Below are 23,576 nucleotides of genomic sequence, written 5' to 3'. Positions count from 1 at the left end.
TCCCCGCTGGACACTTCTCCCTCCCCCTCCCCCTGAGTGTCCGTCTTAGATTTCAGTAATGGCTCTAGGATGCTGTCTGAGCCTTGGTGCCTCTCCAGTTCGGTAGTCAGGGAACGTTCACTGCTAGAACCTTCCCTGACAGTAGCCTTCACATTTCTGATGATGCACAGGGCAACACAGCTACCGTGAACCCTCACCTTGTAAGCTGCAGCAGCAGGGTCACCGAGGAGCCGGTTGAAGAGGCAGAAGACAGAAAGCTGGAAGAGTAGCGCCTCCATCTTGAGGTCACAGGCGATGCGGTGCAACATTTTCACAACGCAGTGGTTGGTGTGGGCGCTGTTCTGCTGGTAGTTCTTGAAGAGCAGGACATAGGCCTTGACCACACTGGCACTAGCAAACCTGCACACCAGGGTGTAGATATTAAACACGTTCAGCGTAAAGACCAGGGCGAGATATTTATAGTTAGGGCTGTGTCAGGGGTTGTTCAGACCAGTGTTTCTCAACCAGTGTGCCTCCAGATGTTTTGGGACTACAACGCCCATCATTCCTGACTACTGGTCTTGCTAGCTAGGGATGATGGGAGTTGTAGTCCCAAAACATCTGGAGGCACACTGGTTGAGAAACACTGGTTCAGACTACTCTTGAGTAACGAGCTTCCACATACTTGTCTTTCAGAAGTCTTTATTGGTGCACGTTATTTACAGTGTAGCGAGCTGTCGGTTCATGGCTTCTCATTCCATTTCAGAATCTGGCACTGCCCCTTTTCGCGACTTTGACCAACATAAAAGCCTCGGGACAGTGAATCTCCTCCCCTTTCTCCTCCTCCTTAATTCCGGTGTCGGGGGGGGGGGAAGGGTCTACGATCTGCTTTCTCCCCGTCCACCCTTCCTGCCTCTCTCTCTTCCCGCCTGTGGAGCAGGGGCTCTCCCATGCTGCCAGAGACCTGGCACTCCTTCTCTGTCTCCTGACTAGCCCCTTCAGACCCCGCGTGTGAGGGGGAAAGAGTACAGAGAGCCCCCCCCCATCCTGAGGAGCAGCTCCTCCACCAGCAGCGGCGCCAGCGGGGAGGGGGAAGAGTCCAGTGAGGAAGGAGGAGAGAGGAGACGGGGCTCTGGCCGCATAGGAGAGCCCCTGCTGCACGTGAGAGAGGAAGAGAGAGGGGGGGAAGAGGGGGAGAAGGAAAACATGGAAAGGAGACCCTTTTCCCCTCCAGTTCCGGAATTACGCAGGAGGAAACGCGGGAGATTTGGGGTGCCCAGACTCTTATGTTGGAAGAAGACGCGGAGCGTGCCATTCCAGGGTTCTGGGTCAGACTAAGCAGATGTATCCTGTAAAGCTCTAGCACTGTAAATAGCCTGCACTTAATAAAAGCATGAAAAGGCAAAGGTCTGGAGAGTCGTTACTCTAGAGTAGTCGCAACGCATCGCCTGTGACACTGCGCTTTCATGACTGCTTGGAGACGGACTGCCCCTGATGAGAGGGGGAGGTTCTCTATAACCTCTTCCCCCTTACAGGCTGCTTGCATACTGCGACTCCACAGAAGTGCAAAATGTGGTAATGGGCACAGGATTCGGCTTCCTCAAGTTCAGTCTCTCTTTCTTTTTGTTAAGTAAAGTTTCTAGCCTTTATGATGGATTGGGGGGCGGGGAAAGGGTGTCAAAAAATGACACGGACAAGAATGACAGAGGAAACAGCCTCAAGACATTTGAAACGCCCTGGACACACAGAAGGATATATATTTTTTAAAAAGCTCTTACAAAACAAAACAAAACTCTGTTTACCGCTTCATGTAATCCAGGAAAGTGAACTCCCTTTCTGACACCTTTACAGACGCCAACTCTTCCTCAGCGACTTCCTCTTCTTCAGCTGCCTCCTCAGGTTCATCTGTCTCAGGTGCTGTTTGTCCTGCACGCATTTGAAGGGGGTGTGTGAAATGTAAGGGCATTTGAGAATCCACAGGAAGGGAAGGGGACACTTCCCTCGGGAAGATCCTTAGCAGCCCTCCCCCCCCCCTGCCCTGTTGCTGCTGTTCCTTTCTACTTGACTCATGTAGAATGGACACTCACGAGGCAGGCTGGCAAAGAAGATTTGCCTCAGCAGCTCCACCTCTTCATCTGGGCCAAGGGAGGACGATCCAAAAACATCTCCTTCTGGCCACACCTCCCTTACGGAATAGAAGGAAAGTGGGAGTTATTAGCTGCGTGCAACATTTGGGGTAGAGTAGGGTTGATGCTTCCTGCACTCCAACATCAAGAACTGGGTCAAAACCAAGTCCACATGCCCACACGCCCCATTAGCAACTATAGAATTGTGAATAAGGGTAATAATCCAGCAAACACCACTGCTTGTGTGCCTTGTGTCTATGTCTGTGCATAGAGATGCATCCGATTGGCCTTCATTCATAAATGTTTCCTTCCAAATAACATTCCTAAGAATATTTTCGATAAATGTCTAAAGAACAAAATAGGCCTATGTGAAGCTGGCAATCTTTTCATAATTGGGGGTGTGTGTGGAACCCCCATATTGCCCATGTCACACACCCCAACCCATAACCATCTCCTCCTCCTCTTAGTCCCTCATGTCAACATTTAGATTGCAAGCTCCTTGGGACAGAGACCTGCCTTCTTGTTATTCCAGAAAAGGGTCACACACACACTGCCAAGTTCACATTGGCCATGCATTTCTGGAAGAAGACCGACCCTTCTGCTGCACATGTTCATTTGTTAAAGAGGGCTGCTAAAAGAACACTTAATGAAGCTGAAAACCTAGCTGCTTCCAACACTTCCTTTACTTTTCAGGTTTCTGACAACACAGAGATGGTCAACTCTGCGTGTCAAGAAAGGAGTTTCCAAACTAAACGTACGGAAAAAACTTTCTGACAAGAAGAGCTGTTCGGCAGTGGAACAGACTCCCACAAGAGGTGGTGGACTCTCCTTCCTTGGCGGCTTTTAAGCAGATAGTTGGATGCCCATCTGTCATGGATGCTTTAGCCGAGATTTCTGTATTTGCAAAGGGTTGGACTAGATGGCCCTTGGGTCCCTCCCAACTCTATGATTCTAGCAGCTCCTCTGATTCACCAATAGTCCTTCACATACTATTAAGGACACTGATACATTCACTGAAGCCACTTCCTTACCTTGCTGAACGTAAGAGGGACAGAGCTTCAGGTGCCTGGCCAGCCAGTAGACTGTCCTGGATCCGTACCATGGCCTCAGCTCGTTGCTCCTCCAGTGGAATTTCCGAAGCAGCATCAAAAGGGACAACATCCTCTGGGAGAGGCTCAGGACCCTGATGGCAAGAAAGAGATGCTGGAAAATAACCTTTGTAAAAAAACCTAGAAGCTTTTCTTCTGGGAATTATAGGGACGGAACTACCTAAATTGTACAGAAATTTATTTATGTACACAACTACAGCGGCAAGGATGTTATTTGCCCCAAAGTGGAAAGAAGAAGTCTTGACAAAAGAAGAATGGATACAAAAACTTATGGAATATGCAGAAATGGCAAAACTAACTGGAAAGATAAGAAATCAAGATAACAAACTTTTTATAAAAGAATGGAAATGGTTTATTCAATATTCACAGGCAAACTGCAAACAGATAAAAACAATGGCAGTATTACTGTAATAACCTGCAGTTTCATAAGAGTATATATTTAAAGTAGATAATTAAATGAGCAAAATAAATGAATTTGGGTATGTAGAATATATTAAAGAATAAATTCAAGGAACTGCAGAAAGAGGGGAAAGGAAGCCAAGCTTTGAAATATTAAAATGATTGTAAAATTAATGAAATGTATAAAGTTCAGGTTTATAAATAAATTTTTAAATTTTAGAAAAAGAAAGAAACGCCAGATGTATTTCCAACAAAGGCAAGATTAATAAAGTAAGTAAACTTTCAAAGAATGCAGATTCACCCTAAGATTTTTCTGCCACACACACTGGAGAGTTCTGTTTGACCAGGGCGTTATTCTTTTGCCCGTCAAATGATAGGAACATTTTTAATTTTAACGCAAGCCTGCCTGCATTCCAAACACATGCTTTTTATCAAATCTTCTGAAAGGAGGCTGTCATGGCATCTCAAAACAGGGCTAGGGGACTTACAAAACCAGCTGAACATTTGGAAAGTTAGCAACCCTACCCCCTACTGGCTTCCAGAAGGCACTGCATGAATGATGGCTGAGCAAATTTAGTGTGCTATTGCACTACTATCATCAGTTTTCACACCTCTCTAGAGAAGATTTTAGCAAGATGCAAAAGCGAAACTGAGAAACAAGCGTTACCAAACCACTGTTGGCAACTGAACATTCACAGACCAGTATCCAGACACCACACAACTAGAAAATATGATCACTAGGCAATACTACCAGAGCCAGAGTAATAATTTGATTAATTATTGTATTTTAATATTTTGTTGGAAGCTGCCCAGAGTGGCTGGGGATACCCACCCAGATGGGAGGGGTATAAATAATAAAAATCATATTATTATTATTATTATTACTGGGTGACCTTGAGCCAGTCACACTCTCTCTCCCCCTAACCTACCTCACAGGGTTGTTGGTAGGATCAAAAAGGGAGGGGGGAACCATGCATGCCATCTTGAGCTTCTTGCAGTCAAAGCTGGATACAAATGTAATATGTAATAGAATTTCCAACTGGAACAGAGACAATTTACTTCCTTTTGCAAAATATTAGCTTTGCACTTTAGCTTTTATACTATAAAATTGCTCAGGTGAAAGTAGGGTGAGGGGTTTTACCCCCTTTGCCTTATTACATTTCCCCATGCACTTGGAAGACTTTAAAAAAAAATCAGAATATTTGAGTCTCATGTTATTTTCTGTACCGTATCTGTATGCAAAGCTCTGCATGACTTTTGAGGAGTGGTTGCAACTCAATGATACAGCTTTGTGTGTAGAGGCACCCCCCCCCCCGATTCAAGCCCTGCAGATGGGGACTGCAAAGGTCCCTTTCTGAAACCCTAGACCAGGGGTAGGCAACCTCAGGACCGTGGGCCGGATGCGGCCCAATTGCCTTCTCAATCCGGCCCGCAGACAGTCTGGGAATCAGCACGTTTTTACATGAGTAGAATGTGTGCTTTTATTTAAAATGCATCTCTGGGTTATTTGTGGGGCATAGGAATTCGTTCATTTCCGGCCCACCACATGGTAGGAGGGACGGTGGACCGACCCACGGCTGAAAAAGGTTGCTGACCCCTGCCCTAGACAGTCACTGCACAGAGAGAGTTCTAAGCTAGGTGGGCCAATGGTCTAAGTTGATAGCAAAAGGCAGCTCCCTTTTTTTGTGTTCCTATGACTTCAGAATCTTGCGCATTTTAGAACTGGATCAAACAAGAGAGCTGCAAAACCACCGCTCTCCGTTTCCAGACAGCTAGAAAACAAAATACAGGAGCCCCCAAGCTGCTGTGTCAAGACTGGTTATTTCCCATTATCCTACCTTTATGCATTTATCAATTTGCTCAGCCAGCCTCGGCCACATCTTCTCCAGCTCCTCGGGTGCTCGGGGCTGCACAGTCGAGCTAGCAGGCTTCTTCTTCCTCTTGATTTTCTTGCTCTGCAGCAAACAAACCAACAGCTTCCTGGTTTCTGAGCCAGCTTTTGAGGAAAAGGGGCTGTTGGCGGAAGTGTAGCCTTCCTAGAACCCTTCATCCACAAGCACAGCCCACGGAAAGTGATTAAATCAATCCTCTCGGGCTCAGAAAGTGTGCGCAGCACTTCACAGATGCCAACAATCAGCTTGGGAAGCACGGATTGTACTTTCACAGGTACTGCCAATCAGCTGTCCGTTGGTGTCTGCAAAGCCCCACCCTTACCTATCCCCACACCTGACACCCTATATGACGTATAGGGAAGGGCAGGCCTGCGTGGCTTGGCTGAAATGGAGAGGCCTAAGTGCGGCCTATTTGGGACCCGCCAGCTTCCCCGCATGGAACGGACCTTGTCCCCATACACCAATATACCTGGACCACTAGGTTGTTCCTCCCTTTGCAAAATCTCTCCAGCATCTTCAGGAAAAGGTGAGTGGTCTCCACCAGATCTTTCAGGAATGACCTGGGCTGCTTTGTCGCGTCAAACTTACGGAAGAGGGTGAGGAACAGCTCGCGATACTCCATCAAGTAGAAAATGTTGTCTGGGAGAAAGAGGGGGTCATGTTGTTAGTGCTATCCATACACACAAGAGAAAGACACCAAGAACTCTGGTCAATGTGAGTTTCGATTGTGGGATTAATCCCTACTCGCGAGTCAGTGATAAATTATAACAAACAATGATCCATTCAATTGTATGTATTCTAACAGAGATTACAAACTCAAACAAAAATTGCAAACTCAGCTTCGCAAAGATTCATAACAGTTTTGAGTTTGCAATTTTTGTTTGAGTTTGTAATCTCTGTTAGAATACATACAATTGAATGGATCATTGTTTGTTATAATTTATAATTCATCGCTGACTTGCGAGTAGGGATTAATCCCACAATTGAAACTCACATTGACCAGAGTTCTTGGTGTCTTTCTCTTGCTGCAATTTATAACAAGAACTCCAATTTACTTAACATCCATACACACAAGCCAGCGTTTCCTGCTCTACAAGACAAAAAAATAGCGGAAGGAATAGGATCCTAAGCACTTCATGCTAAATCCACTTGGGGGCCGGGCAACCTGTGTCCAGCTCAGGACCAGGTTCCTTGAGACAGCCTTATAGACCCAGTAGGGTCACTGTGTCCTGCAGGAGTTTCTCCTTCCAAGTCCTAAAAATATCAAAAGCACAGTAACTCAGAGAAGGGATTCAGAGCAGATACCCCTGTTCTGTGGAACAGTATCCCTGACCAGTGCCTACTACCGGTACATCCTTGAAACAGAAGACATTTTTGTTTGGACAAGCTTTTCAAGCTGTATGGAAAAGTCTCTTGTTTTAGGTGCTTGTTTTCTATTGTCTTTCCAACAAGATCTTCAGCAGCTTAGCTGTTTCTTAAAGATAACATTTCTAAAAAGACGTGTATAAATGGCAATTCATAAATTAAAAACAAGAGCAAGCGGACAACCATTTCTTTCTTCTCCATTATCATCTCTGGAGTCTGCCAAAGTGCCTCCTAAGACAACATAGCCACCCAACACGTAGAGCTCTCAAGTCATTGCCTATCAAACCCTGAAATGGGTCTTAAGCACAGAGATAACATTGTTCTAAGACAGTGGTTTTCAACCAGTATGCTGTGGCACCCTGAGCTGCCTTGAATGGTGATCAGGGGTGCCACAGGCAACACTAGCCTTTGTCCCCTCTTTCGCTCCCTCCCTCCTCTGATTCCCTCTCGCATCTCTGCTTCCCAAAGGCTTGCACAGTTGTTTGTTGCAACAGCCCTGGCTACAAGCTTCGCAGGCGAATGGTGCCTCTGGGGCTGGCCAGGGGGTGCTTCCCAGGCCCCTGTGAGGCAGTGTGAGAAGGCACCTCTTTGGGGGGCAGGGAGGACAGCTCAGAGACCAGGGGCAGCGGCTGCCCAGAGGACTCCCAAGGAGAGGGGAGAAGCTGAGGAAGCATACCCCAAGGGAAGGTGCTTGAAAAAGGGTGTGGGTCTGCCGGTCTGGAGGCAAAGGGTGACACAACTGGGCTCCTGAGCCCCACAGGGCTGCGGCCGAAAGAATGTAGCTGGTCAAGGGAGCCGTGGACTCAAAAAGGTTGAAAACCTCTGTCCTAAGAGGTTGCGTTTTCTACAACTAAAAATCCTCACTCTTTATGATGTGGCTGCTGTTGCGCAAGGCTTCTTCTTGCGAATGGTCCATTTCGTGCACTGTCGTTAGCAGTTCCTGGTAGGCTTTGAGAGCCAGATGCATCCTGGAGAAACAAGGGAAGACAGGATGAGAGGCCAAGCGATAAAAGGACTGAGTCACACAGCCAAAACAAGAGGGGGAAACCCAGCAGGGTGACTAACCCCCCCCCTTACCTTCTGTTTAGGGAAGCTTTTAATGTTTAATAGATTATTGTATTTTAATATTCTGTTGTAAGCCGCCCAGAGTGGCTGGGGAAACCCAGGCAGATGGGCGGGGTATAAATAATAAATTATTATATTATATTATAATTATAATTATTACTATTACTATTATTACCTTCTAGACCAAGAAGTAGCCTCCTTCTTATCCATGAGTAACATTTCATAGTACTTGGTCAGGCTCTGCTCAATGAAGTGGAAGGTCCGAACGCTAACCGTTTCAGAAACCAGCTGAGGTTGGAAAGATGAAGCCCGGTTGAAGGCCATGAAAAAAGCCATGGCCCATAAGTAGTAGGTCTCATCGTGCTGCTGGGCCTTTTCCCTGATCAGGTGATCCTGCAGGATGGGGGGAGAAGTGAGAAAAGGCACAATAAGTAAGGACTGGAGGGAGGTCCTTATGAGACCTACTCATCCCCATGCGTTTCCAGGGCATTTGTCACCCATCACAGCAACCAGCACCTGTTTACATTTACAATATTTATACTGGGTTGTATCCAGCAAAGTCATCGACCGGCAATCCATTCTGGGGGTTCCGCCAACTCTCCGATGCAGAAATTTTTTTTGAGATGGGGGAGGGTCTGTTGCACAAGTGGAAGCTGTCCTGTTTGTGCAACGACGTCACTGGAATAAACCATAACTGCCAAGTCTCCCGCTGAAAAATGCGGGATCAGCAGCGGCGCGGCACTGGAAGTGGCTTCTACGCATGTACAGACATGCGTAGAAGCGACTTCCGGTGCTGCTCTGCCCGATTTCCGGTGCCCAGACATAGGCAGAGCAGCACCTGAAATGGAGCCTCCCTGGCAGGTAGGAAATCCGGGGAATTTCCAGGATTTTTTTCTATTCGGGATAACAGCGGGAAACGGGATTAAAATCTGGGGGTTTCCCGCGAACAACGGGAGACTTGGCAGCTATGGATCAAACCCTTACTGCCCAATGACAAAAGTTAAAATTAAATCCTTAAAATGCAAAGTTCTGATCTAGAAGAGAACAGAAATAAGGATGACGTCTTGCCAGATCCGGCTGAGTTGCACTTTTATGGTAAGGAACATATATCCCTGAGATAGATGGTGCTGCAGCTCTGTACCACAAACACCCCTCCCCTCCCTATTCCCTTTTCCAGGAAGCTCCATTTGCCACCCCCAAACTCGCTTGGCAGTATACGGACACCACTCTCACCTTGACCAGATACATCAGGCGATTGTAGCAGTTCTCCAAAAACTCCACACAGAACTCCTTGAGGAAAAGCCTCACGTTGAGGGCTGACCGGCGAGAGACGCCCTCGCCATCAGGGGCAAGCTGCCGCCTCTTTGGCACCCGCCGTACCTCCTTGGTCAGATCGTGGCTGTAGTTCTTCACCTGCCCAGGAACAGGAGAGTGCAGAGAAGATACGAAGGTGGGGATGGCTGCAGCGGCAGCTTCTCCTGCCCTATTCCTACTCTCCCCCTGCCTGTAAAACCTACTTGCTCTAGCAAGCATGGGAGGGAGGTTCGCACCAGGTGTGGGGAACCCCTGGCCTTCTGTATGTTGTTGAACTACAACTCCCATAATCACTGGCCATTGGCCATGCTTGCTGGGGCTGCTGGGGAAGCATAGTTCAGCGACGGATGGAGGGCCACAGGTTTTCCACACCTGAGGTATGCAAGGGCACCAGAGGAGGAGTATAGGTGAAGAATCCACAACTGCAACTTCCTCTGCAGTTGAGGGGGTTTGTTAAAGTAGGCAAGTGGGGACTTTCTGTTGTTGTTGAAGTAGCGAAAACGCAGCTAAGAAGCTCAAACCATGCCTGACACCCTTCTTTGGAAATTAAACCAATGCCCAGATTTTAACATTCAAAAGCTTTACTTGCAGAAACTCAAGTTATAGATGAATTAAAACATAATATTTACAGTCATGTGCTTGTTCAAGCACGGGCTTACGGTCTCTTCTTCTAACTTCCGAACAACTGTTTTTTCCTCTCTTTCCAGAGCTCAGCACTCATCCTTCTGTATCTCAATTAGGTCATGCCTTGCAGCTCCTACGAGATTACCCACTTATGCCTTCTCCTGCAGCTTTGCTCTTTCTCCCAAGCAGAGAAGCAGCACTCCGACACTCGATTCAACCTAGCAGTGTTCACTGTGGATTCTAAAACACAGTCATCTTGCCTCACATTAAATGGAGTCTCTCCTTCACTGTATACCTCCCATGGGTCCAACGATAGCCAATCACATGAGAACTCCTACAGAACTCTCTAGAACTCGGTTTCCAACCAATCCAATTTAAACACACAGTAACGCATGCAAGCATTTACAATGTCGGCGAATTAAATTACTATATTTAAACCACACTTCGCAATCCAAAGTAGCAAAGGCAGGCCTTTGACTTTGTGCACTGTCAGGCAACAACTCTCCCCACCACACACACACACACACACACCTGCACCCACATCAACTTACATTCTGTAGTCCCTTATGCATCACAACGTCTCTGTCTCCAAAAGACTTCAGGCCCTGAATGACGTAGCAGCCACCAAAACGAGAGTGCCTGCGGGGAAAGGGGCGAAACAGATGCATGTATCAGGGGAACAAGCATAGTTTGAATCAAAGATCAGAAGTGTTAGAAGCATAGGTCTTGCTGGTAAAGGTAAAGGGACCCCTGACCATTAGGTCCAGTCGTGACAGACTCTGGGGTTGCGCGCTCATCTCGCATTATTGGCCGAGGGAGCCGGCGTACAGCTTCCAGGTCATGTGGCCAGCATGACAAAGCCGCTTCTGGCGAACCAGAGCAGCACACGGAAACGCCGTTTACCTTCCCGCTGTAGCGGTCCCTATTTATCTACTTGCACTTTGACGTGCTTTCGAACTGCTAGGTTGGCAGGAGCTGGGACCGAGCAACGGGTGCTCACCCCGTTGCAGGGATTCGAACCACCGACCTTCTGATCAGCAAGCCCTAGGCTCTGTAGTTTAACACACAGCGCCACTAGGTCTTACTGACTAGTGATTTAAATTGATTTGATTTAAATTGAATCCACGCTGCCTCACCTGCTGCTCCGCTGGAGAACCCGGCTCTTCCTCTCAGCCAGTTCCTTCTGCCTCAGGTGCTCCAACTCAGCTGTGTCTGCGCCCTGCTCCTTGGCTGAGCGGGCCTGCCCTGTTGCCGCCAGTTGCACTGGGTTCTGTTGGGAACACAGACTTCTGTGACTTCCTGCAACCTGAGCTAGGCTCCGGGGCATAGGAGGGGGGCGTAGGGGGCGGGTCGCCCCGGGTGCCACTCTGGGAGGGGTGACAAGATGGCCCCTGCCTCCCCCCAGTTGTAGAGCAGCCGAGGGCGTGTGCCGTCCGTCCGTGTGTCCGTACTGGCTGCCTCTCACACAGCGTTTGTATAGGCTGCCGCACATGCGCACTCCATACCGTACAGCAGCCGCCACGTGCGAGTAGCAGTCCGTATGGGCTGCACTGCCCCGGGTGCCAGAGAGGGTTCCTCCACCACTGGCTAGGCTCACCCAATACCAACCCAATCCCCGGCAGACAGTAGTCACTGCAGGTGGCCTAGATGACAAGGCAATCTTTCTGCCTGTCTCCTGTGCCTCCCAACTTTGAGAAGGCTCACAAAATGCTAAGCTTAAGGACAACTATGTTAGGTTTGACCGGGCATGGTGAACCTGTGGCCATTTAGATGCTGGTGTACTGAAACACCCAACATGCCCGGCCACTGGGCCCTGCTGGCTTGGTCAGCAAGGCAGCCTGCTAGAGAACAGCTAGAGGGACACAGGTTCCCCATCCTTGGGTAATGTAAACTAACTCACCCACTACTTCACCTAACAGTGAACAGGTGAAAAGACTCTCAAAATGATCACGCTCAAGAAAAGTCAGTTTTTGCCCTTCGCATCTGAAGGCACATTGCCTCTAAACCTGGAAGTCCTGTTCCTATGTATCACAGAGAACATTCACTAGTTTTGTTAGCAACCGCTGTTTCCCAACCCACCAAAAACCGCCCCAATTACACCCCACCCCACAAGTCTCTCACAAGTACAGGTGGAAACTATTGCCATCTCCTCTTTCATCTTGTATCAAAATTCAAGCTCTCCCTTTTCATTCTTTCCTTTTCACAGTATATAAGTTTTGAATGCCACTAAGTTCCTGGGGTTTCATTCCGAACTTCAAGAGCGTTTCTTCAGCCGGAAACTCAGTTCCGGCACCTCTCTGGTGGACACCATTGCCATTACAGTCATACTGTGTATCTCAAACACCTTGGCTCCCGAACAAATCAGCTCCCAAAAGATCGAAACCCGGAAGCGAGTGTTCTGGTTTTCAAACATTCTTTTGGAAGCCAAACGGCCAATGGGGCTTCCGATTGGCTGCAGGAGCTTCCTGCAGCCAATCGGAAGCCACGCTTTGGTTTCTGAACATTTTGGAGGTCGAACAGACTTCTGGAGCGGAGTCCGTTTGACTTCCAAGGTACGACTGCATAAGAGAACAAGGGAGGTGTTCATGGTGAGCTCTGGCACCTCTTTTTCTAGAAAAATAGCAGTGCCAACTTCTAACACAGAGACTGTATCCAATGGACAGCCCAACCAGCAATTCAGCAGGCCTGGGTGCAACTGCCGGAAGATGATCACCCGCCTTGCCCAACCCTCTTCCTCCTCCCCTTGCTTACCTGGTCCCGGAACATAAGGGAGATGATCTCAAGCACGTGAAGGCTCCACTGCTGCTCGCTCTGGGAGCTGGCCAAGAATTTGAGCAGATCATCCATGCCACTGATGTGGATGGCCCACAGCACCCGGTCATGAGTGTTGGCATCGTCGTCAACGTTCTATGGGAAAGACCACAAGAGTCTGAGTACAAGGGCACTGGGGTCCTGATAACCTAAGGTGCCTCTTCTTCTGAGTAGGGATACCAAAGGGTGGGGGGAAAGGAAGAACACTGTGGTTGTCGAGGACAGGGACACTGTCCATTGCTGGCTTTCAAACTGCACTCCAAGGAACAATAAGGTTGTGTTAAACGTATATACAGTGGTACCTTGGTTATTGAACTTAAATCTGTTCTGGGAGTCCCCAGAAACCGTTCAAAATCCAAGGCATGGCTTCCGATTGGCTGCAGGAGCTTCCTGCACTCAAGCGGAAGCCGCAGAAGCTGCGCCGGACATTTGGCTTCCGAAAAACGTTCGCAAACACTCACTTCTGGGTTTGCGGCATCCGCGAGACAAGCTGTTCGAGTACCAAGGTACCACTGTACATACATATACGTTTGTGCAAACGTGTAAACTGCTTTCCCATGTTATATACAGTTCAACAACAAAAACTGTAATTATGAAAGACAAACAAGACAACTTGTCAAATTGAAGAACTTCACCATCACGTATCAAGATTAATTAACTCAGTATAGTCACTCTCTCTCTATAAAGGGCTGTGAGAACTTGGGAGGACACCAAATCTGTGTAAAGTTTTGAATTGCTTTTATGGTACCTGTCATTTTATACCACCCTGATATTTTGGGGCGGTATAACCCCCCCCCCCAAAAAAATAACGTCTCCAAGAGTGCAATATTCCATACCTGGGTGCATCACCATCCCAGATTTTCTACTGACTTCCAAGTTCTCTCAGTAACTATTTTTACTGTCACCATAAGGAGAAGAAAAGCCAGCAGCTCTTATTATGGAAATCAGCCCATCATTTCCCTTACTGTAACACAGCAGTGCTAACCTAGTCAGCAATGTCAGACCAGGAGCAAAATCCCTCAAACGTTTTGCTAGGGTCACTCCTATATAATCTAAAAGCAGTAAAATGGAGGCATTGTGCAATGCACATTTTAAGCAGAACTACTGACACACCTCACAGGTTGTGTGTGGAAATCTACCACGCCACCTCACGTACAAGCGTGACTTAGCAAGCTAATCTCTCGCAATATACCAGAGACAAGCAAAACCCAGGACTGTTCCCATTCCCCTTCACCCCTTATCCAGCAGATTTAACTATAGCACATAGGGAATGTGTAGAATGTGTAGTGATGTGTGTATAATGTGAATGTGTAAACCAGCAAGCCTCTGCTTCAAGTTAAGCCTAAGCCAACCCATTATTATATAATGTATTTTCCCGTGTATAACACCCCCCCCATGTATAAGACGGGGAGGATTGCCCAGAGTTGTTGAGCTTTTTTTGGGGGGGGGAGGGTAGCCTAGAGTTGTTGAGCTTTGGAGGGGGGGCAGGTGGCCCTTGCCGAAGCCACCAGTAACATGCCCAATAGCCGCCGACAATCTCTGGCTCACCACAGCAACAAAAACCACGTTTCCCACCTATGTGCACTATCCGTGTATAAGACCACCCCCCAATTTTTAATCACGATTTTAAAATATAAAAACCTCGCATTGTAGATGGAATAGTACGGCAATTCACCCTAAAACCCTACATCAGCAAAACAGGGTATAAAAAAAAACAAAGCAGTGACTGCTGTGAAAGCAGAGATACAGGTACGTGAACCTTTGCAAAAGCTCAGGTGCTTCTTTCGCACCTTCAGGCAAAGCCCTAGACCGGTAGCGGCCTGACCACTATCGTGTACGCCCACCCTTCAGACACGGGAGTACCTTCTCCTCATCTGGATCAGCCGGGACATGCAGCACATTGCGCACCAGAAGCAAGATGCGCTCGATTAAGAGGTTATCCTCCTCCTGACGCTGTTCCCAGTCCTGGGGGCAGGAAGGAAGGGACAGGTCATGATATATAACCCACACACACACACAACACAAGTGGCTGCACAGGGCAGAGCTTTTTGCCTATACCGAAAACCCAACCTTGCCCTCCCCCCTTTTTTGGTCCCCTTCCACATCCATTCCCTAAATCCCTTCTGGCTCCCTGCGCTTGAGGAGCGCGTCCCCCACAAAGTGCCGCTTCTGGTACTGAAGGGAGAGATTTGCCAATTGTGTTATTGAGCTAGATCTGATCCTATAGTTTGCATTGCTTGCATTGTATGAATTCCGAGTATGGCTTAGCCACCCCCCCCCATTGTTCTCTTTGCCTCTCTGTGTGCCAAAGTGCAATGTAACAGTGAGACAGCTTCCTATCAAGGCCGAATAAGCTGACCTTGTCTGGAACACAGAATGAGAGTTTATCAGCGGATGTACTGCCAGCCTGACGCTGGAAGCTGCTATCCTTGACGCATAGTCTTACTCAAGGCTGAGTGCTTACCGGGGCAGCATGAGTCAGCATGTGTTTATGCACAGGACTGGACACAGATCTTCGTTAGATGTACTTGTGACCCCCTTGCGTGCACACATTTACAGAGGAGGGGGAAAGGAGCCCAATAAGTGTATAAGAAGCTTTGCAATTTGTGTTTCTTGACTCTTGTCGTGAGCTGATCACCTAGAGTCTCTTATTAATAACAAATTAAATTCTTTCTCTGAATTCAGCCCTTGGAGTCTTGTTGACTGTCTCTGTCCTTGCCTGGGCGCAACTTAAGGACCCTTAGTAGCTGATAAGGCTACAGTACTGGGGGCCAAAAGGGTACTACTCACCAGCTGCAGAAGGTCATATAGCTTTTCACTCAGTACCCCAAAGATCTTCTCATTGGCAAACGCCTACAAGGTGGGGAAGAAAGCGTGTTAGAGCAGTGTGGCAGGAGAGGATGGTAAGCAAGGCAGGAAAGGTCCAAGGACAATCAAAGAAACATTTAAATGTTTCGGTGTAGTATAGCATGGCATCAAAATATGGTTATGGTTGTTGTTGTTGTTGTTGTTGTTGTTGTAGAATATGGATAGATAAGAGCAAGAGCATCCCATTGATACCGGGGACAATCCCAGTTGTAATCCCGAATCACACAGTGCTAGCGAAGACTTGTTCCTATTTGGGGAATCATTCACGTTCTTATGTAGCTGCATTGTTTAATGCTTTCTGGGTGTCCCATGACACAAGAAAGAAAATTCCACCTAAACATTAGGAAGAACTTCCTGACAGTAAGAGCTGTTCGACAGTGGAATTTGCTGCCAAGGAGTGTGGTAGAGTCTCCTTCTTCGGAGGTCTTTAAGCAGAGGCTTGACAGCCATATGTCAATAATGCTTTGATGGTGTTTCCTGCTTGGCAGGGGGTTGGACTGGATGGCCCTTGTGGTCTCTTCCAACTCTATGATTCTATGATATTACAGTGGTACCTTGGTTTAAGAACAGCTTTGGCTTGTGAACAACTTGGATTAAGAACGCTGCAAACCCAGAAGTAGGTGTTTTGGTTTGTGAACTTTGCTTTGGAAGCAGAACATGTTCCGCTTCTTGCTGAGTGTGTTTTATTTGTGAATTGAGTCCCCCGCTGCTATGGGAAAGCACACCTTGGTTTAAGAACGCTTTGGTTTAAGAACGGACTTCCAGAATGGATTAAGTCAGGCATCCCCAAACTTCGGCCTTCCAGATGTTTTGGGACTACAATTCCCATCATCCCTGACCACTGGTCCTGCTAGCTAGGGATCATGGGAGTTGTAGGCCAAAACATCTGGAGGGCCGCAGTTTGGGGGTGCCTGGATTAAGTTAATAAACCAAGGTATACCGCTGTATAAAGCAGTTGTATTCTATGCTATAAATCAAGCACTGCTAGTTGTTTCTCTCTTGTTTTCCAATGTATTTCTTATTAATAAAAAATGTGGTGCAGTGAGAGCAAATTTTATTCTGAAAGTGTGGCCCGGAAGGAAAAGAAAAAGTTTGAGAACCACCGCCCTAGAGGGAGCTCAACCCCAGAAGAGCAGATCCTCGCTTTCCCATCCCTAGCCTGCCTACTGTTGATCTCCACGCCTTCTCGAACTCAAGCCCACCTCCAAGGCCCTCAAGTCAGTGCCCTCTATCCCAGAAGGCTGCAGCTCCTCCCCTCCCCTCTCATCTTCAGTCTGAATCCAGCAAAACATTATTTTCAGAAAGCTGAGAGTGCCAGAATTCTGCATGACTACAGGAAGTGCCGCCGCTCAAGAAACACAAGGCATGGATCCCAGGAAGGACTGGAAGAAGGCTTGACACCAGTACGAACCACTCACTTCTTTGTAAGCCTGCAGATAAGAGACGATTTGCAGGAAATGGTGTCGGAAGCTGGCTTCTTGGGGGAGTTTGCCAAAGCAGAGGACGGCTGGCTGAGTTAGATTTACCATTAACCTAGGAGGAAACGGAAACAAAATAAGAGGCTCCAACAATTATTGTGAAATAGCTTCATGGAGTCCTAAGCGAGCGACAGCCTTGATGGGTGGTTCTATGCTTAAGGCCGCCAGCTGAAGTTATAGAACTAGAGATTCCACTGGCTGGCCTGCTCTGTTCAAAGAGAGCGAAGGTGAGAAATAAGGAGGAAGAACTGAAATTTATTTAACCTGAGGCTTTCCGGAGCCAGGTTTAAAACCGGCATATGATACAGTCTTTGGGGCTCATTTTAAGTCTTAAAATTATCGAGTGCATTACAAAGAAGCACCGTTTCTGATAGTAGAGAAAAATATGCACATCTCTTCTTCTGATCATTAGGCAAAGCCACGTTCAGGATCCCGCTTTCAGAGGGCAACCAAGATGATCGAGGGTCTGGAAACCAAGCCTTATGAGGAACGGTTGAAAGAGTGGGGTATATTTAGCCTGGAGAAGAGGTGACTGGGGTGTGATATGATCGCCATCTTCAAATATCTAAAGGGATGCCACATGAAAGATGGAGCAAGCTTGTTTTCTCCTGCTCTGGAGGGTAGGACTCAAACCAATGGATTCACATTTCAAGTAAGGGGATTCTGAATAAACACCAGGAAGAACTTTCTGACGGTAAGAGCTGTTTGAGAGTGGAATGGACTCCCTCGGGAGGTGGTGGACTCTCCTCCTTGGAGGCTTTTAAGAAGAGGTTGGGTGGCCACCTGTCGTGATTGCTCCAGCTGAAATTCCTGCATTTGCAGGGGGTTGGACTAGATGACCCTTGGGTTCCAACTCTACAATTCTATGATTCTAGGTATATGGCCACAAGGGAAAGGGCTCTCTCAGGAGTAACACTCATCTTAAGAAACTCTAGCTGGCATACAACCAAGTCTTTCTCAGAGCAGACCCAATGAAATGAATCAATACGACCAAGTTCATTTTAATTCCGAATAAAACTTGGTTGAATGCCACTCTTCCCTTTATCGAGTCGCTAGGGGGCTGCATCCAGCTTTCCGGGCCACAAATTATACAGGCCCGATCCAGGTCCGAGAGTGGTGGTTTGCCATCGGGCCGTAGCTCCACGCTAGATGAAGCAGATCAAAATTAAAGAAAGCTGGGAACATTATGGAAGTTCCTGTCACAATTTTTGCAGGCCTTCCTCTTTTCAGAGTAATTTTGTATCGCCTTATAAAGGGCCACTCCTTAGATATATCCCAATTTCATTTATGCATTGTGTGCCCTTACACCGACTGTGTGTCCGCCGTCTTCACAATCAAGGCTTTGGACTGAAATGAGTTATTAGTCCTGTCTCTCATCAAAGCGCTGTCAGGGAACATTGTACATACATGAATTATATTAATGTGTGGGTTTGTTAAACCTACAGGAGCCAAGCAAGTCATTCCCCCACCCACGTTGGTTACCTGATAACAGCATCAAAGAGTTGTTTGTCTTGGGGGTATTGTACGATGATAGGGATCAGGTCATTCTGTAGAATCTGCGCCGCCCCCAGCTGGCGCCGAATATCCCTAGTCTCATCTTCGTGGCGCAGGTAGCGGATCAAGTCCTTCACACTCTCTGAACACGGAGAGATGGGCAGGGAGAGAAGGGTTATGTGGGAGCATCATTGGAAAGAATGTGAAACAAAAAAAGCACATGGAATTCCTATCCCACCACTTAAAAACTAGCAAGGTTCTATTATTGCTGCAAAAAGAAGCCCTTTTTAAAAATGGAGAAAACAGAAACCCCTGATACTAAAACACACACACACATATCATTGTTCTTTATTGTTTAATAGCCACAGGTGGGGCAGGTACCATATTAGAAAAGGGATTGCCCCTTCTCTCTCTTACAGGAGGGATTGCCTCCAACGTGGAACAGGCTGCAAGATAGGGAAAAGCCTTTCCCAACCTAGTCCTCACTGGATGTTAAAGGTAAAGGTAAAGGGACCCCTGACCATTCGGTCCAGTCGTGACCGACTCTGGGGTTGCGCGCTCATCTCACATTATTGGCCGAGGGAGCCGGCGTATAGCTTCCAGGTCATGTGGCCAGCATGACAAAGCCGCTTCTGGCAAACCAGAGCAGCACATGGAAACGCCGTTTACCTTCCCGCTGTAGCGGTTTCTATTTATCTACTTGCATTTTTGACGTGCTTTCGAACTGCTAGGTTGGCCGGAGCTGGGACCAAGCAACGGGAGCTCACCCGGTCACAGGGATTCGAACCGCCGACCTTCTGATCAGCAAGCCCTAGGCTCAGTGGTTTAACCCACAGCGCCACCTGGGTCCCCACTGGATGTTACTGGACTACAACTCCCATCATCCTGGCTGAGGCTAATGGAATTTGGAGTCCAATGACCTCCAAGCACCACAAAGTTGTAAAAGGCTGATATAGGTGTACCATCTAAAACCCAAGGGTCATATTCAGTGGAATTGTTGCACTAGCAGAAGCCATTTCAACGACAAAGCCATAGTACAACAGGACTTCCTGCCTTCTTCTTCCCTCCCCAAATCTTTTGGGAGGGGAACCCCCAGAACAGCATATGGGGGGGGGAGAGAAAGAAGATTAATCTATCGGTCAAGGAGAATTGCTTGCTCTGACGTAATTATCTCCCTGCCTCTACACCAAATGCAACCCAAAGAAAGAACTTCCCCACAGCAATCAAAGCTATTGTCAGCTGATCATCCCTCAAATAAAACTTAAATTGAGTGATTAAATCTGCATAAACTTGCCTAAGACTCCTTCAACCAGCCCCAGAAATTTTTAATGGTATAAAGCAGGCACGTCCAACAGGTAGATCGTGATCTACCGGTAGATCACTGGACGTCTGTGGTAGATCACCTGGCTCCCCACAAAGAAGCTCAACAACTTTTGTCTCCCCATAATAAAAGCTCCACATTTTTGCCCTGCACCCCCCAAAATGGTCCTTCCTCCTCCCTAGAAAAGTTCAACAACACTGACTTGAACCCCCCAAAACAAGGCTTTCCTTCCTAAAAAAAAGTTCAACTTTAACCTGAACCCCCCCAAAGTGGGTAGATCACTGCCAGTTTTTAACTCTGTTAGTAGATCGCACTCTATTGGGAGTTGGCCACCCCTGGTATAAAGGAACTGTTTGAAACGTGAGTCAAACCATTAACCACCTAGTCATCAATAGTGCTGATTGCCCCTCAACCCTTTAAACTGAGATGTCAGGGACCTAAGAATTAAAAAACATGCAAAGCACATGTCTTGCAATGCAGTGAAACATTGATGGAGAGCAAGACAGCTGGGGATCAAAGATCACAGAACTGCAGAGTTGGCAAGGACCACGAGGGTAATCTACTTCCTGCCTTGAGTGAGCTGGAAGGAAAAAGAATTCCTGCAGCAAGACCCATTTTCAGCTATCCTAGGGAGTGGAGCCCACACTCACCCTGAATGGCTAAAAGGCTCCTGGGAGGCTGGAGGGACATTGTTGGAACACCTCTTGCGTTGGGGCAACTGGCTAAAATGTTTTAAACTGTTCTAATTTTGGTTCCTCTGTTTCGTTTTTATCGAGTTGGTGTTGCTTAAATGTTTTTAGTTGGGGTTGGCTGTTACTTTAATTTGGGTATAACTGTAAACTGTTTATTATTGATGTTGTTGTTGGTTTCTATTGATTTATTGGTTTGTTTGTTGCTTGTACAGGATATTTTATTTTTTAATGTTTCATGTTGTGTTTTTATATATGTTGCAAGCTGCACAGAGTGGCTGGGGAAACCCAGCGAGATGGGTGGGCAGGGTATAAATTACAACATTGTTGTTATTATTATTATTATTATTATTATTATTATTTATTATGCAATGCAGGAATCTTTTGCCCAAGGTGGGGCTTGAACCCACAACCTTGAGATTAAGAGTCTTGTGCTCTAATGACTGACCGGTTTTTCTAAGTGTATAAAATCACACGCTTCCCTAAAATGCATCCCCCATCCACATTCATATACAGTGGTACCTCGGTTTACGAACACCTCGGGTTACGAACTTTCGGTTTACGTACCATCGAAACCCGGAAGTAAGTAACCCGAGGTTTCCGAGGCCTATGGAGGCCTCCACGGAGGCATCAGAGCGTCCGCGACTGGGATGCAGCCACGGAAGCGCTCTGATGCCTTCACGGAGGCAAACTGTGCAGAAAGGAGCCTTTCTTCCCCAATGCAGTGCCCTGCGCTGCGGCCGCGTCTCATTCAAGGCGGCTGAGAACAGCGCGGGAAACCCGGGGGGGGGGGTTTCCCTTCGGAAGCTTTTACCTCGTGCGTAGAAAAGGGCTCCCAGCAGCAGCAGCAACAGCAGCTGCGGAGGAGGAGGCAGGCGGACACTCCGGAGCCGCTTCATGGTGGAGACCCCTGCTGCAGCTCCCGCAGCCCCTGCATGACACAGGAGCACGCTGGCGAAGGTGGAGAGACGTCGCAGGAGCGCGACGCCGAAGGCCCGGCCTCGCGAGGAGTTGAGAGAAGCGAAGCCGGGCATTCACCGTTGCGCCCCTGCGAGGTGCAGAGAGACGTCGGCACAGGGTTAAGAGAAGCAGCCGACGACGATGCTCCAACCAGAGCCAGCCGCACCGCGAGCCACCCCGGCCAGTCCTGGCGCCGGCGGCTGCTCTGAGGAGGAGGAAGGTCGCCCGGCCAGCACCGCGGAGCGAGAGAGACACAGAGCCGCGGGCGCTGCCGCGGCGCAGCAAAACAAATTGACAAGCCTCTCGCCAAGCAGGGGAAAGGCTGTGTCATGCAGGGGCTGCGGGAACTGCAGCAGGGGGCTCCACCATGAATTGGCTCAGGAGTGTCCGCCTGCCTCCTCCTCCGCAGCTGCTGTTGCTGCTGCTGCTGGGAACCCTTTTCTACGCGCGAGGTAAAAGCTTCCGAAGGGACACCCCCCCCCCCGGTTTTCCGCGCTGTTCTCAGCCGCCTTGAATGAGCGCAGCGCAGTGTTTTCCATAGTCAGGAACGGATTAATCCACTTTCCATGATTTTCAATGGGAAAATTTGCTTCGGTTTATGAACACTTCGGTTTATGAACAAACTTCCGGAACCAATTGTGTTCGTAAACCGAGGTACCACTGTATCAACTGGCTCCATTCACGAGTCAGTTTGTGACAGGCATACCGCCCCCCTTTAAACCTCCAATATACACCTGCTACCCCCTGGGGTCTCTCACCTAAGCAATCCGGCTCTTTGTGGTAGGTGTCCCCTTCCAAGAAGCCCAGGGCGCTGCACGTGGCCAAGAGTTCGCAATTCATCATGTACAAGTCCATAAATCTCAGCCTAAATGAAAGAAGGGAGCCTGTGGAGAAGAACAGAAGCAACGTTAAGCCATGGAGGTCCTGGGTCATTCACAAAGCAAGGGCAGCGGCTCAGTAGAACAAAAGGGCTTTTGCTGCATGCAGAAATCCAGGCACTGGCCTGCCAGGGGTTACTGTGTTGGACTAGCTAGAACCTCACGAGGCTAGGGTTCTTTTTTCCCTTGTATATAATTTTTATTCATTTTCCAATTTAAAAAACCATATTAATAACAAATTCAAACCAAATCTTTCCACATTCAAAAACAAAAAACTATATAGCCAATTATATAATCTGAATTAATTAATTTCAGTGAGACTTCCCGTGTTCTGGATTTCAATAGCCAAATGCCCATCCGATCTTTCTGCTATCTTCTTTATTACTTCATAATTTTCCAAATATTAATCTCCTCTCTCGATCAGTCAGTCGCTGGTATAATTCACTACCTTGTTTTATTTGACCATTCCATATTTCTATCACGCAGGGGGCTTTTTCCACATTGTTCTCAATTTTAATATTTTGAAGCACGGTCCTCCTCGATGACCCCTCCTTTTTCTGCTGATTGTTGTTCTACGTAATAGGCTCTGGGCTACAAGGCTAGGGTTCAAATCCCCACTCTGTTGCTGCTTCTCAGCCTAACCTACATCGGTTGTTGTGGGAATTAACCAAGGATGGGGATAAAACATACCATATATGGCATCTTGAGGGGAAAAACATGGAATGCAAATGCAAAAAAATTTTAAAAAAATAAACAATGTACAGTATGTTTGACTTCAGCAAGCAAGAAAAGCTGGCACCAACTCTTGCCATTATCTCAAAATCTGGAGAAAGGAAATAAAATACCACATAGTTCTCATGCACTCCCTCTCACATCCCCAGATGTTGATAAACCTTTTACAGCACATGCCACTTTCTGCGTGGCCCAAGGAATTACTGAGGGCAGTGTTGAAAGTCAGAGGGAGAGCCCTGGCGGTTTTTTGCAGGCGTAATTCTGCAACATGCCATTCTCTCTCTAAATACACGTTGGCTACAAAAAATTAATACAACCGACTCTTCTATAGTCTCCCAACTGTGATGCAAATTCATTGCCAAGGATCCACAGAACAACCATCTCAAGTGACTGTGTGAACTCATGTTTATCCACACATCATGGATTTTTTTTGAAGGGATGCATTCAAGAGCCGAATTCTCCCAACTGCAGT

At 47.6% G+C, this 23,576-nt stretch overlaps 1 protein-coding gene across 2 annotated transcripts in view; it reads right to left on the bottom strand.

The window, feature by feature from the left end:
* The window catches only part of TIMELESS (timeless circadian regulator), a 50,596-nt gene that overhangs the window by 21,699 nt on the left and 5,321 nt on the right, over positions 1–23,576 (bottom strand). For both annotated transcript variants that reach the window (XM_060272037.1, XM_060272038.1), the window contains exons 2-18: positions 22,253–22,378; positions 18,513–18,666; positions 16,971–17,085; positions 15,475–15,537; positions 14,548–14,649; positions 12,625–12,780; positions 11,010–11,143; positions 10,425–10,512; positions 9,169–9,348; positions 8,111–8,328; positions 7,735–7,838; positions 5,975–6,144; positions 5,452–5,568; positions 3,137–3,288; positions 2,067–2,164; positions 1,782–1,905; positions 198–399 (exon numbers count right to left, since the gene is read on the bottom strand). In XM_060272037.1, coding sequence (XP_060128020.1) covers positions 198–399; positions 1,782–1,905; positions 2,067–2,164; positions 3,137–3,288; positions 5,452–5,568; positions 5,975–6,144; positions 7,735–7,838; positions 8,111–8,328; positions 9,169–9,348; positions 10,425–10,512; positions 11,010–11,143; positions 12,625–12,780; positions 14,548–14,649; positions 15,475–15,537; positions 16,971–17,085; positions 18,513–18,666; positions 22,253–22,349 — 2,274 coding nt within the window. In that variant the 5' untranslated portion in view covers positions 22,350–22,378. The remainder of the gene's footprint in view (positions 1–197; positions 400–1,781; positions 1,906–2,066; positions 2,165–3,136; positions 3,289–5,451; positions 5,569–5,974; positions 6,145–7,734; positions 7,839–8,110; positions 8,329–9,168; positions 9,349–10,424; positions 10,513–11,009; positions 11,144–12,624; positions 12,781–14,547; positions 14,650–15,474; positions 15,538–16,970; positions 17,086–18,512; positions 18,667–22,252; positions 22,379–23,576) is intronic.

Source organism: Zootoca vivipara, chromosome 2 (genome assembly GCF_963506605.1).
Source record: "Zootoca vivipara chromosome 2, rZooViv1.1, whole genome shotgun sequence".
In the NCBI taxonomy this organism is placed as follows: domain Eukaryota; kingdom Metazoa; phylum Chordata; class Lepidosauria; order Squamata; family Lacertidae; genus Zootoca; species Zootoca vivipara.
The sequence above is the reverse complement of the archived record's forward strand: the minus strand, read 5'-3'. Positions and strand labels throughout refer to the sequence as shown.